This window comes from Carcharhinus amblyrhynchos, chromosome 9 (assembly GCF_965287045.1).
Source record: "Carcharhinus amblyrhynchos chromosome 9, sCarAmb.v2.hapA, whole genome shotgun sequence".
Taxonomy (NCBI): domain Eukaryota; kingdom Metazoa; phylum Chordata; class Chondrichthyes; order Carcharhiniformes; family Carcharhinidae; genus Carcharhinus; species Carcharhinus amblyrhynchos.
Window position 1 is genome coordinate 27,170,494 of NC_137332.1, and position 15,063 is coordinate 27,185,556.

Genomic DNA, 15,063 nt, shown 5'->3' on the forward strand with positions numbered 1-15,063 from the left:
GTTGAATGCACTTTTTGAATATTAAGGCATTAGAGATTAGAGAGGGTGCAGCAAAGAATGGTTTCAGGAATGACAATCTTCAGTTAAATAGAAAGATTGAAGAAATTGGGACTGTTTTGCTTGAAGAAGAGACGGTTCAAAGGAGATTTGATAGAGGTATTCAAAATTATGAGGAGTCTAGACAGAGCAGGTAGGGAGAAGCTGTTCCTATGGGTGGGAGGATTGAGAATAGGAGGGCACAGATTCAAGATAACTGGCAAGATGAGGAAAATACTTCTTGTAGTGAGTGGTTAAGATCTAGAATGCATTGCCTGACAATGCAGGGGCAGGGTCAATTGAAACTTTGAAAAGGGAACTGAATCATTATTTGTAAAAAAGAAGTTTTGCAGGGCCAAAGAGGACAGGCAGGGGGGGTTGGCACTAAGTGAATTGTTCCTTCAGGTGAGCCAGCACAGATACGGGTGTTGAATGGCCACCTTCTGTACTGTAACTAGTTTATGATTCTAAAGATTGCAAAAGACCCATTGATGTGTAATTTGTAGTTTGATATAACTTGGACTTGGAAATCTAATTTATACACAGCAGGCAACAACATAAAAAGCAATCCATTCAAACAGTGTAAATCAGCAAATACGAAACTAGCATTATAAATACTAGGTTTGAGGGGCTGAATACCCAAGGGTTTAGGGACATAGGTGATGTGCATATCTTAGGTTGGGCATATAAAGGGGTACAGGCACAGAAAGTTACATGGAATTAAGATTATTGCATGTGTGGAGCACAGATGCCAACATGAGCTCGTTAGGCCAAACAGCTTGTTTCTATATTGCAAGTTCTATTTAATTCTTTTTTCCCCCAATTTCCTTTCAATCAAGTTTAAATAAACTCACCCAACTGTTATTTCTTCCAAGAATTAACCTACCTTCTTAATGTCTTCTATACATTTGATGATATAACTTCGTTTAATTTGCTCCTTTACTGCATATGCTTCACTAAGTATGGTGAGGTGTTCTTCCAGTGCCTGCTGGACCAAGTTAGTGGGTAGTGCTGGTAAATGGGCAAGTTCCCAAAGCACCTCTAGCACCTGTTGTTGGGGAAAGGAAATAGATAAAGAGGAAAAACTTCTTTAAAAAACCCACACCACAAGTTCAAGTTTATTCCAGAATCACTCAGACTCATTTGCAAATTCCCATCAGCCCTGCCATAATGGTTCTTACCTTTCCTGTGGTATTTTCAGACCGAGCTTCTCGGCCAATCCTTCCTATAAGGCTGAGCAGTTTTTGTCGGATTCGATCACTCTCAATCTCCCAACTCTAAACAGGAATAGACAGAAAGTGAATCTACCATCATGGGAGAAACTGTTTTCACACTTTGTGGTAATTTTTCACTATGCATGCTTCGCTGCCATGTAAGTATTGTGCTGAAAATACACAAAGCACAACACTCTAGTCGAGTGGAACCAAACCTGCAATGCAAAGTTGCCATAACAAAATAGCAGACAAAAACAAAGCAACGAGGGCTGAAACAAATTTGTTCTGATAGAAGGTCAAAGACCTAAAACTCTCCACAGATGCTTACACTCCTCAGTACGTCCAGCATTTTCTGTTTTGATTGTCATTCCACTCAACCTCTAAAACAACACTGTTTTCTAACAGACATGGCCATTTCCAGACACTTCCTTATATTATTATTCACCAGCTAAATCCTTCCTCAATTCTTTAATAGCCCTTTTTCCTTCAGGAGAATAAAGCATCTTCCCCAATTTTACACTCCAGCTGTCAACTGCTGAGTACTTGGCCTACCATTTGGCATGCATTTGCAGTTCTCAATTTGATTAGTCAGAAACCTATGTCTTTTCTAAATTAGTTTGAAATAATTCAAAGAAAAATTGAGAAAGAGCTTTCTCAAATCTGAAATTCCTCGATAGCCTATCTATGCAATCTTGCTGCAGCATTGTGAGTATTAACATTCATTCAAGCCTTCATTACCTCAAGACTCAACTATTCCAATGCACGTCTGGCTGTTTCCCACACTGAACTCTCTACAAACATTAGATCATCCAGAATTCTGCTGGTTGTGTCTTACCGCACAGCAAGTCCTATGTTTGTCGACTTACATTAGCTTTCAGTCAAGCAACATTTTAATTTTAAAGTTCCCACCTTGCTTTCAAATCCCTCCATAGCTTTGCCTCCCCACCCCCATTTCAGTAATCTCATCCTGCTCCATAACCCTCCAAAATATCAGCACTTAAATTCTGGCCACAATTTTAATCCCTCCAAACTGGTGACCATTCTTTCAGTTGCCTAAGCCTCAAGCACTGGAATATGTCTGGAATCTCTACAGCTATCTCACTTTGCTCCTATACCCTCCTCCTTAAAACCTAACTCTTTGACCCAATCTTTGATCATCTGACCTAATTCTCCTACATGGTACCGTGTCATACTTTGTCTAATAATGTGCTTGTGAAGTTCCTTGGGGAGGTTTTATTACATTAAAGGTGCTACATGAATACAAGTTGTAGAAATATGGCCTTCAGGAAGTAACTTTTCATTTTTTTAACAACCTAAAAGCAAATTTATCCCAACTATGCCATGTTGGAAGATGCTTCGGATGCAGCATTATTCAAAAGAAGCATATACATTCTCCCCATGGTCTGAAATTCAGACAAATAGAATAAGAACAAAAGTGAAAACACAATATACAAGCAACAAATTTTCAAAACCAGTTAAGTCTGTTATAAGCTTTATTTCTGAATCATTATGATGTAGTTGCCTAGCACAAATTATTAGATGCATTTCTTCCATTATGGAAGTACTGTATCCTTCCTAAGGCCATTACATTGTTCCTGAACTGTGGTGCCCAGGATTGTCCATATACATTAGCTGAGGCCTAGCCAGTAATTTAAAAAGTTCGAGCACAATTTCTTTGCTCTTGCATCTGATGCTCCTAACTATAAGCACAAGTAACCAACATGTTTTAACCATCAACTTGCCATATCACTGTTTAGAATTTGCATTTATGGACAGCAAGGACTCTGCTTTACATCTTCACAAAAGTACCATTTATACTACTTTATTTTTCCATATTAGCGCTCCCAAAATTTTGCACTCTCCCACGTTTATTTCTATCTGCTATTGTGTGCTGATATCATCAAATGTGCATATGTTTTTCTTTAAATTGACACTGAAACAGGCTGGTCACTCACCTTTTGTATCAAGATGAAGAGATGGTTCAGTTGATCATAGTTAAATTTGGCAGCAGCAGCAGCAATAATAGTGTGAATATTTTCAATGACAGTTGAAGATTGCCCTGACTTAATACAAAACAAATCTATTAGGTTTTAAGTTACATGGTCTTCAAGTTGTATTATACTTGTCCTAAACACAATACATCTAGAATCACAGAACCCTACAGTGCAGAAAGAGGCCCTTCGGCCTGTCAAGTCTGCACCGACCACAATCCCACCCAGGCCCTACCCCCATATCCCTACATGTTTTACCCACTAATCCCTCAAACCTACACATCCTGGGACACTAACGGCAATTTTAGCATGGCCAATCAATCTAATCTGTCCTTCATTGTAATTTATTCATAAGATATTCATCTCTGTGCCCCCCATGCAAAATACCATCTCATTATTAACACCGTGAAACTTTAAACATTTCACTTAAACACGCCAACTTTCATATAAAGGACGGTGAAAAGGAGCACCTCACTTAAATTAAACATACCAACTTACATATAACATCAGACAATAAATCACTTCTTCAAATGTTATCTACTAAAGAGAGAGATACAAAAGGATCCAGAGAAGCAATATTTTCACGCGGAGGGTGACAAGAGGTAGTAATGGTTAGAGATGGGTACAATTTTGTTTTTAAAAATCATTTAGACAATTGCATGGATAAGATTGGTATAGAGGGAAATGGACCAAACATGAGCAATTGGGACTAGTTTAATGGTAAAAACTGGGAGGCATGGACAAGTTTGGCCGAAGGGCCTGTTTCCAAACTGGGGAAAAAAAAATAAATACAATATTCTGTTTTTTTCCAGTCACATTGGCATACTTCAAAGCAGCCTTACTGAACTCAACTGTGTGATATGATAATTACTAGGCAATGCTCTCAGAATGTTTGAAAACTTAGGTTAGGATTTAAATCCAAAAATAAAATTGATTTTTCTGAAAACCAGTTGAAATATGTAAATTGTCAGCTTTACTCAGTACCTGAATACGCCAAATCTTGGTAAGTTCATCCATAGAGAGTTTACTGCCCAGCAGTTCAATAATTCCCTTTATTCTGTCACAGTACTGTGCTTGATCAATATTTCCTGCAAAAGTTCAATAAAAACGTGAGGTTTACCGAACGTGGCACAGAAATTGAATTGTCAAAATTAGCATGTGCAAATAGAGCTAGCCACAAGACAGAATGTATTCTGGGTGTGAGAATTTAATGCCCATGTGTAGCTCTACACTATCATTACTGACTGAGATGACTATGTCCTGAAGGACACATCTAACCAGACTGGACCTGCAGCAAGAGATGAGAGAACACCACATGGGAAAAATCTACATGATTTTATCTGCACGTTTCTACCTGCCACAGGTGTAAACGCCCATGACAATAGTGATATAGACCCTGTGGGAACAAAGTCCTTTACACTGAGGACACTACCACCACATTCCTCAGAACTGATTCAGAACTGATTCAGAAATCCAAAACAGAGATTCATGAGGTAGTGTGTCTCATCAGCAACATAACTAAATTCAACTATAATCTATAATGTCAGGGCCCAGCATATCACTAAAATTTTGAAATGAAACACCTCACAAGCGGTGATGTCACGAGAGCGAAACGACATGCACCACTGGATCATGATCATGAAAATAATATAGATTTTAATGATCATTTTTAGCAATGCTACCATGATGCTGCTGATATATAGACTATGTATAGGTATAATGTGCGCTTATTGTAGAAGCAATCTCACCATGGCACAAAGCACTAACACATCACCAAAGTGTGCACCTCTCTATAAACCATCAATACATTAAGCTGCAATAATAATTTGGAGTCCAATCACAATTCAGTCTGAAAATGGACACACTGAAGTGACCACCTGTGTATAAATTCAAAAGTCACACACTAGATTTTTTTTATTAAGAAATAGTAAATCATCCTCAATTAAGGACTCACTACAGATATAGCCGAGACACCAGTTGGTGCAATGCCTGCAGGCTGAGAACTCTAAATTATACATTGTTAGCATCCTCTTAAATTTACTGTACCTTCAAGCGCTATTGATAGTACAGAATTTTCTACCAGCCAGTCCAACAACCGGTCTGTATCAATGGCATTTTTCACAGATTTGGATAAGGTACTGTCTTCAATCAGTTTAGTAACCTGAGGAATAAGGTTGGAAATATTCTGGTTATTGCTGAATGAACTTTGCACCAAAAGAATTCTACCTTTTTTTTGATAGGAAGGGAAAACAAATTAATTGATACTACAAGACGAAAATAAAATAAGTACAGCATTTCACGCAATGCAGGTTATACAGCATAACTTCAGTTTTGTGAACAGTAGTTTAGGTAATTTTTGACAGGTTGAAACTGCCATTGATGCTTTGAGTGTTAATCCAATCATTTCCCATTGGAACATAAAAAGTGTTGACACAAACCAAATGAACACAGAACACAAAAAAACAAATAAATGTGATAAGTCAGTCAATTCAACTCATTTCTAAGCCTCTTTCAGAAGCACACTGACCTACTTACACCTCAATTGACAAGCTCTAAATCGCTTTTCTGCCGATAAACTCTGTCCATTTTACTTTTAGCAGTTTTAACACTATATTGGCAGCCTATTCCAAAATGACCAAATTGTTAGTGAAAAGGCATTATCGGAATATGGCTGCACTACCCCTATAATTAATAACTCCTGATTTTGTGTAACACTGTTTCATATCAATCCCATTGATTTCCTTCGTGTGCGCAACGTACTAGTAGTCTGTGCATATTTAATTATTCGTGAAGAATGTGTGTTTATGGGAAGATCTTTAGTGTCAACCATCTCTGAACAGAAACAGTAAAGTATCATTACAAACCCTACATTGCAATTCAAGCCAAACAGAATGTTGTTGAATTCCGATAACCACTGATCTATAATCTGTTCATTTAATAAATTTCTAAATCAGCCCTCTGCCATTAATTTCATGGCATAACCTACTTTGAAGAGTCAGATCTAGCGCCTTTATAAATGAAAATATGAGTACAGTATACCCCATTGGATAACCTTCTGCTAATTCAATTATCTTGTCAAAGAACAACAATATGGCTTGTCTCCAAGATGATGACAACTTTACATGTGGCAAAGTATCAATTTACATTATACTGAAACAGAAGGAATACTGGCTGCTGCTGTCAGCTAGCAGACAGAGTACAACTCCATCTTGTCTGCTTTTGAAGGTTAGCATGCAATTAACATGTGCCATTAGAATATAAGAAATAGGAGCTGGAATGGTCCATTTAGCCCACCTAGCCTGCTCTGCCATTCAGCAAGATCCTGCTTAATTTTCTATCTGAATTCCACACTCCCATACTACCTATATCCTTGAATTCCATCACTGCCAAACAATATATTTACCTCTATATTGAATATACTTAATGATTGAGTATCCATAGGTCAATAGGGTAGAAAACGCCAAAGATTCATTATACTTTGAGTGAAGAACTTTTTCATCTCAGTCCTAAATGGCTGACCTTTTATTTTGAGGCTGAGACCCCACATTCTCGATCTTCCAGTCAGGGGATGTATTTTCTCAGCACCTTCCCTGTTAAGGCCCTCAAGAATTTCATACAATTCAATTGGTCACCTTGCATTCTTCTGAACTCCAGGGAATACAGACCAAAACTACTTCATCTCTCATAAGGGAATCCCCCTAATCCCAAGAACCAGTCAACCAATCTACCTCTGGGGCAAGTATCTCCCTCCTTCAATACGCAGGCCAAAACTGCACAGTACTGCAGGTGTGGTCTCACCAATGCCCTGTATAATTGTAACAAGGCTTTTCCACTCTTACATGCCTTTTCAGGAGGCGTTTGACAAGGTACCTCACAAGAGGTTATTGCAGAAGGTCAGGGGACATGGAGTTGGGGGTAGGGTGTTAGCGTGGATAGAGGATTGGTTGTCAAACAGGAGGTAGAGAGTGGGGGTTAATGGGTGCTATTTGGATTGGTGGTTGGTGACTAGTGGAGTGCCCCGGGGGTCAGTGCTGGGGCCTCAGCTATTTACCATTTATATAGATGATCTGGAGGAGGGAACCGAGTGTAGGGTGTCGAAATTTGCTGATGACACCAAGATTGGTGGAACGGCAAATTGCGCGGAGGTTGTGGAGAGTCTGCAGAAGGATCTAGATAGGCTGGGCGAATGGGCCAGGAAATGGCAAATGGAATTTAATGTTGGCAAGTGCAAGGTGGTCCACTTTGGTAAAAGGACCATTACTTACGTGGCGAAAAACTGCAGCAGGCGACGGTGCAGAGGGACCTTGGGGTCCTTGTGCATGAGTCGCAAAAACCCAGCCTGCAGGTACAGCAGGTGGTCAGGAAGGCTAATGGGATGCTGGCCTTCATAGCGAGGGGGATTGAATATAAAAGTAGGGAGGTCTTGCTGCAGCTGTATAGGGCATTGGTGAGGCCGCAGCTGGAGTAGTGTGTGCAGTTTTGGTCGCCGCACTTATGCAAGGATATTTTGGCCTTGGAGGGAGAGCAGAGGAGGTTTACTAGGCTGATACCGGAGTTGAGGGGGTTAAGCTATGAGGAGAGGCTGAATAAACTAGGCTTGTACTCGTTAGAGTTTAGAAGAATGAGGGGAGATCTCATTGAGACATATAAGATGATGAATGGGATGGATAGGATAGAGGTGGAGAGACTCTTCCCGCTCAGAAAGGACAGTAGGACTAGGGGGCACAGCCTCAAGATAAAGGGGGGGGCGGTTTAGAACGGAGTTGAGGAGGAACTTCTTCACTCAAAGGGTGGTGAATCTCTGGAATTCTCTGCCCGTTGAAGTGGTGGAGGCGGCCTCGCTAAATATTTTTAAGACGCGGGTTGATGGGTTTTTGATAAGCGAGGGGATTAAGGATTATGGGGAGAGAGCGGGAATTTGGAACTGAGCCACGACAGATCAGCCATGATCTTATTGAATGGCGGGGCAGGCTCGAAGGGCTAGATGGCCTACTCCTGCTCCTATTTCTTATGTTCTTATGCTGACCCCTTTGTAACGAAAAATAACGTAATGCAATTAGAAAGCTAACTGTTAAGTATCTGCGTGCTAACTTTACTGTCCTTGCACATGAATTACAAAGTCCCTTTGAATGAAAACACTTCCCAGTCTCAGCATTCAAAACATTATTCTGCTTTTTGGATTTTTTTCTACTAAAATGAGCTCCTCACTTTGTCACATTATATTCCAGCTGCCACGTTATTGCGCACTTACTCAATTTGTCTATATCCCTTTACAGCCCTCTCATCACTTACTATCCTGTCTAACTTTGTAATGCAATTATTGATGATCAATAGTTCCAGCCTTCATAACCTCAGGCAATTCTAACTAGTAATCCAGTATTAATCAAAACTATAAAACAACACCCCACCCAAAAAAAAATCAAACAACTTACCTCTTTCAATGAATTCATTTTTGCGCTGAAGTGGGGAGTTTTCAACATACGCAGGAGTATATCCAACCGGAGGTCATCCACCACCACCACTAACTCTGGCTGAAACCGCATGCACAATAATTTGATGGCAGAGAGGAGCTCTGGAATGGTCACAAGTTTCTGGATTGGGCAGGAGACAAAAAGGTTGCATGATGTAACATGCAAGTAACTCAAGACAAGTGAAAACAGGCCCTCTGTCTTCTTTGGGTACTATACCATTAGTAGGGCCATTCTACCCTCAGGGACACTTACGAATAACAGCCTACAAGTTAATCTGCACCAAGTGCTGCACAGGGAAATTGAACTCGTTTGCAATTGGGCATTAAGACGCAATCTCACTACTCTCAGAGCAGTTTCAGCATGATGAAAATAGCAGAGACTCACAAATAAGAGCTTGCATTCATAAAGCACCTTTAATGTAATAGAATGCCACAAAGTGCTTTGCAGGTGCAATATAAAATAAAACTTAACACTGATTCATAAAATAGTATGAGCGCAGATGGGATAGGTTTTAGAGGAGAGATAGAGAGGCAGACGGGTTGAAGGAAAGAATTCCAGAGTTTAGTGATGTGGCAGCTGAAGGAACTATCACCAATAGTGGAATGGTTTAAATCGGGGATGCTCAAGAAACCAGAATGAAGAGTGCAGGTACCTTGGATGGTTTTGTGGCTAGAGGAGATTACAGAGATGGGAACGGCAATGTAGGAATTTGAAAACAAAATGAGGCATTGTTTAACTGGGACTCCATGTGGGTCAATGGATGAAAGAGACTTGATGCAAGTTAGGAGCTGAAGCTTTCTCAAGCTTCTGAGGCCAGCCAGATGCGCATTCAAGTACTCAAGTTTACAGGTGACAAAGATACAAGTATGTGTTTCAGCAACTGAAAGTAAGGGTTGCACTGTCTGTGCATACTCCAAATTTGCAGAAATGCCTCATGGTTCAAGAAGAAAATCCAGACTTGTTTTTGAAAATAAATTAAGACCAAGGAGATAAAACACTTGCTTTAATGAAGGCAACTCAGAAAAATCTAATTGTTACCTTATCTTTCAGATCTTTTTCTTCTAAACTTTGTACATAGCGAATCATTTTATCAATGACTGGGTCCAGCATGGGCTATAAAACAAAAAGAAAACAAAAAAGTTGTATCACATTTTTATTTCATGTTCATTACATTTATTTTAGAACAAATATTATGAGGCTGAAACAAGATCTTACGCAATTAAGATTGGTGTACGGCCAGACGCAGTTTCCATCTTCCTCATTTATTACAAGTTAATTTCTATTTCAGACTTAACTATTTTACTGAGGATTTTAATGGTATTGCTTGCTTACCTGTACAACTGTGGGATTAAGATATTCAGCACATACTCCCAAAGGCTGCACCAGTGCAGACACAGCCTAAAAGAAAAGCACAATAAAGGTTTAAACCATAAATTGGTCTTGTAGTAATGAACCAGATTTATGCAATGCAATTAGGTCTGTAATTTCCATCATTTTCGCAATTAGTCGTAATGGAAAGTAAAAGAAAAATATTTTTCCCTTCAGATTTGCAACCCAAGTTAAGATTTGATATTAGTAACTGTAGCATCATGGTAGACCCAGTTACAATACAAAATATGAAGTAATACACAATAATAGAATACACATTTGCATTCATATACACCACCCAAGTTACTGTATTTATTCGTATTGGGTGTAAAAATCCTATGGATAGAGTTTGTCAAATGACTAATTTCAAAGCAGAGTTTTACAAGATGATGGTACAGCGTTACAAAAGAGGAACTATCAAAATAGTAAATTAATTTGAACCAGCTACCATAAGAGGACGCGATTTAAAAAATTGCATTACAAATGGCATTTAAATTATGCTCATTTAAGTGCATCCAAATTGCCTATGAGGACTTCCATCACATTGTTTTGAAAGCAATTACTTACTGCAGTTTCTATATCCTCTGCGCCAAGCTTCAGCTGGATTGCTGAAAACCCACCCATTTCTCCAAACTGGAAAACAAAATATAATTCATCAACTAATTTGGTGACGATTGTTTCATAACACAACTGCATCAAACTAAGTTAAAATACAGATGAAAACCGATTTCTCAATGAACCAGCTAAACATTGTACTGGGAGTAACATACATGACTACTAGACACTCAGTCAGACACATGCTTTTCTGTTGAATGTTTTATCAGAGTTTACATTTTCCAATGCTGTTGCCATTAAAGTTGAAGTTTTTCTATATATTTGCAAGCCAGATGATACAAGAATGACTCAAAAACAGCTTGTTATTTGCTGCCATCAGACTTTTGAATGGACCTACCATATATTAAGCTGTTCTTTCTCTACATCCTATCCATAACTACAGCACTATATTCTGCACTCTTTCCTTCTCTCCTATGCACTGTATGAACAGTATGTTTTGTCTGCATAGTACGCAAGAAACAATACTTGTATCCCAATACATGTGACATTAATAAATCAAATCAAAGAAATGTCATACACAGGCATAATGCCGAAGTATAGTTTATAACATGAATAAAGGATAAGGGAGAAGACAGTAAGATAACAGGCTTACCTAAGGCCTTACTGAGTAGTTCTGCTAAGGTGTAAACTCAAATCTCCTGTGCCTTGGAACAAAGGTATGAAAATCACCAAGACCTACCCACAGTAGGTAGATATGGCAGTAAGATTTTGATTGGTCTAGTTAAAATTTCCCAAAATACAACTCTGAAATTTAATTTACCCAACAGTTATGGGTACTGGATTAACGTTGCAAAGCTCTGCTAAACAGATGCTGAATCCTGTTTGAGGCTGCCAGATACAAACAGATTCGATGAAGATATCAGGGATGCTAACTCAAGTATAAAGAGGAGATAATTCAATATCAATCACTGCAGGCATTTCTAACATACAGTGCTGCTGGACTGAATGGTGATGAATCTTTACAAGTTTTGAGAATAACTACTAGCAGGAATCATAGTGCTCAGTGACTGAGATAGGCTGATGACTTACAACCAGAACATAATACTAGACACTTGCTTGGTGGCCAAGTGCTGTTAATAGGAACTTAGCAAACACGTACAAAAACCATTTGAATTGTTCATGCTAGCACCAGCGAATGGGTTAAGATCACAATGCTCTGGAAAGGACGCGAGAATTCTTGATAGGATTCGGGAGAGATTTACCAGAATAGATCCAGGGATGAGGGATTTTATATACAAAGTTAGAGAAGCTGGGGTTGTTCGCCTTGGAGCAAAGGAGATTGAGGGAAATTTGACAGATTTATATAAAGTAGACAGAGAAAAGCTGTTCCCATGAACAAGGACTAGAGGGACATACATTTAAGTTTGGGCGAGAGATGCAGGGGAAGCTGTGAGGACCAAGATTTATTTTTTCTAAACACAAATGATAAATATCTGGAACTCGATCCCTATGAGGGTGGTGGAAGCATAGATGATGAATGAATTCATAAGGAAACTGGATGGGAAGTAGAGGAAACATGGATAGGGCGTTGAATGGGATTGACTGGATCACCCTAAAGGAGGCCAGCATGGATACATGGCCAAATGGCATCCTCCTGTTCCACAGTAACTCGATGACAAACAGTACAATTAAATTACAGATCGCTTTTGGGATGCATCTGAAGAAGTAATTTTTTTTAAGTGGTTAAACTAAACAATCACTTTATTTGCACCAAGCAATTTGACCTACATCCAAATTTTCATGGGATCTGAGAACTAATGTACTAAGTGCCAATACTAAATGACCAGAACTAGAGTGAAGAAATTTAAGAGCACAAGTTTAGTTAGCAGTTCAGATCTAGGGGAGCCCATTCATTGAGTCACCACCAATACCATGTCAAATTCCATTGATTTACATAACTTCTTTAGCTCTTTCAAAATGCCAGCACAAGCACAATTAGCCCAATGGCCTCCTTCTCTCCAATGTTTGTATTCCATCATTGAGCTATTAAAAAGTTTCTCGTCTCCACCTTTCAACAGTAAAAGCAAATAAGACAACTTTGCAGGAATTCAGTAACTGCCCTTTCCTCAACAACACCATTGCACTGCCCTAGCAAGGGGTCCAATGATCCTTCCATATCCTTTCCTGTAATGCTTACAAGAATAAACAATGCAATAAGATGACTTGACTATTTACAATATGTGCACGTACATTATCCTTTAGGTAATTTGACAAGTGCATATGGGGATAAAAGTAAAGTGATGAGGGGAGGGGATGGGATGATGTAAAATAATAGGGTGCCTACCCGATTAACCAGATCTATGAGCCATCCATGAGGTTCCTGTAAGAGTAAAGATAAAAGCAAATAACAAATGGCCAACAATTATCAGTTAAATCCACGATATAACTGTATGACTAAATGAAAACAGCAACTCAATCTATACCACCTAGAAGGACAAGGTCAACAGACTCACAGAAACATCTATCACCCATACGTTCCCCTTCAAGTCATACATCACCTTTACTTAAGAATGTATAATGAATGATTCTTTCTGACCCTGGGCAAAATTCTGGAACTCCCTCTTGAACAGCATGATGAGAGTGCTTTCACACCATATGAACTGCAAGAAAGTGGCTCACCACCAGCAATAAGGATGGGCAATATCTGCTGACCTTTTCAGCAATGCCCAGCCTCTCAAATAAATGGAAGAACAAAAAAAAATCAGGGTTCGCCATCAATGGGAAAAAACATTTCTTCATGGGTTTCTAACTTAAGTCTGTTGTTACAATAGTTAATATGTTACTATATACTCATGATGTGGAGACACTGGCGTTGGACTGGGGTGGGCACAGTAAAAAGTCTCACAACACCAGGTTAAAGTCCAACAGGTTTATTTGGAATCATGAGCTTTCAGAGAACCACTCCTTCATCAGGTGCTACATACTGAAAATCAAGAGCAATTTGTAATCTTTATCATTTGATTATTTTAAATATGGTAGTTTTTATTTGGCACTAAGGGCTTAAATGCAAGGTGGTAAATGTACAATGCAGAAACACATTTCACCAAGCGACACCAGAAAGTAGTAACTTTCAAACCCCCAGCCAGTGTTGAATTCCAAAACATAGGATACAATCCTTCTGAATTTGGAGGTGCAGTGCAAGAACAGGCAGATGAGTAAACATTCACACATTATATAGTATGATGTCAGTAGATATAGCGTCAGGTTTTCCCTTAATGATTTACACTTAGCTAAAGAACATTAAAATATATTGGCCAGCTTTTGCAACAGACAACAAAGCAGTGGCACTTACCACCAACCTCAAAGAAAGCCACGACAATATCTAGTAATTGCTGTGGTAGAGATTTCACCTTTCCTGACATTAATTTGAAACTGGGCCAAGTAAAAGAGGGTAAGCAGCTAATCACACCAAATAACTGAGTAAACCAGGAAGTAAAAAGCACCAATGGTCTTTTTTTTTCAGAAATAAAGGGCGAGACATCTTCTGTTTTAAAAAGGGTAGCTGGCATCTTAAAAACTATGGAATTATCCTGTAGGATAACACACAAAAACAAGAAGTTTTCTAGGGATAGGGAGGTTATTCAACATAATTATGAACTCAGTACACCATTAAAAATTTAGTTATACTTATTCAACAAGGTGTAACATGGAGGAATGGAATTATAGCTTCTATACGAACATTAGGAGCATGATGATATATTTTGGCCCCTCAAGCTTGCCCCTCCATTCAGTAAGATCATGGCTGATCTGATTGTGGCCTCAACTCCACATTCGCCCCCATATTCCAATAATCTTTGGCTCTCCAGTTAGTCAAAAACGTATCTACATCTGCCTTAAAATGTCTTTGCCACTCTCTGGAGGAGTGTTCTCAAGATTCAAAACCCTCCAAAAGTAACAAATTCTCATTTATCTTAAATGGTGGACCCCATAATTTTAAACTTTGTCTCTCAGTTCCAGCTCTCCTTCAAGGGGAAACATCTTTTCAGCACTCACCTTGTCAAGTCCCCGCAGAGTCTCAAATTTCAACGTGGTCACCTTTCATTTTTCTAAACTCCAAATGATACAGGCCCAGCTTGTCCACCCTTTCCTCATAAGGTATCAGTGAAATCACCAATCATTAAGTCCACCTATGCTGCAACATGGGCTTAGGCTTATACTTTCCTGCTCTCATCCCAGGTCTCTTTAGGTTATTTCTATATTGACAGTTGCAAAAACTTGTGTAAAAAGCAGACGTGTGCCTTGTCTGCACGCAGGTGGGGCACGATTAGAGTGTGCGTGTCCATGGGGGAAGGGTGGGAATCGTGGAGGCAGACTAATATATTCAGTCCTGCCCATCTTCAATTTGGTACTTCAAGACAGGAGGCCTAC

At 39.2% G+C, this 15,063-nt stretch overlaps 1 protein-coding gene across 3 annotated transcripts in view; it reads right to left on the bottom strand.

Moving 5' to 3' along the window:
- Nucleotides 1-15,063, bottom strand: part of usp24 (ubiquitin specific peptidase 24) — a 169,995-nt gene that overhangs the window by 119,104 nt on the left and 35,828 nt on the right. For all 3 annotated transcript variants that reach the window (XM_080195353.1, XM_080195352.1, XM_080195355.1), the window contains exons 6-15: nucleotides 12,980-13,015; nucleotides 10,648-10,713; nucleotides 10,045-10,110; nucleotides 9,751-9,825; nucleotides 8,674-8,832; nucleotides 5,288-5,402; nucleotides 4,226-4,329; nucleotides 3,206-3,313; nucleotides 1,218-1,313; nucleotides 923-1,084 (exon numbers count right to left, since the gene is read on the bottom strand). In XM_080195353.1, coding sequence (XP_080051479.1) covers nucleotides 923-1,084; nucleotides 1,218-1,313; nucleotides 3,206-3,313; nucleotides 4,226-4,329; nucleotides 5,288-5,402; nucleotides 8,674-8,832; nucleotides 9,751-9,825; nucleotides 10,045-10,110; nucleotides 10,648-10,713; nucleotides 12,980-13,015 — 987 coding nt within the window. The remainder of the gene's footprint in view (nucleotides 1-922; nucleotides 1,085-1,217; nucleotides 1,314-3,205; nucleotides 3,314-4,225; nucleotides 4,330-5,287; nucleotides 5,403-8,673; nucleotides 8,833-9,750; nucleotides 9,826-10,044; nucleotides 10,111-10,647; nucleotides 10,714-12,979; nucleotides 13,016-15,063) is intronic.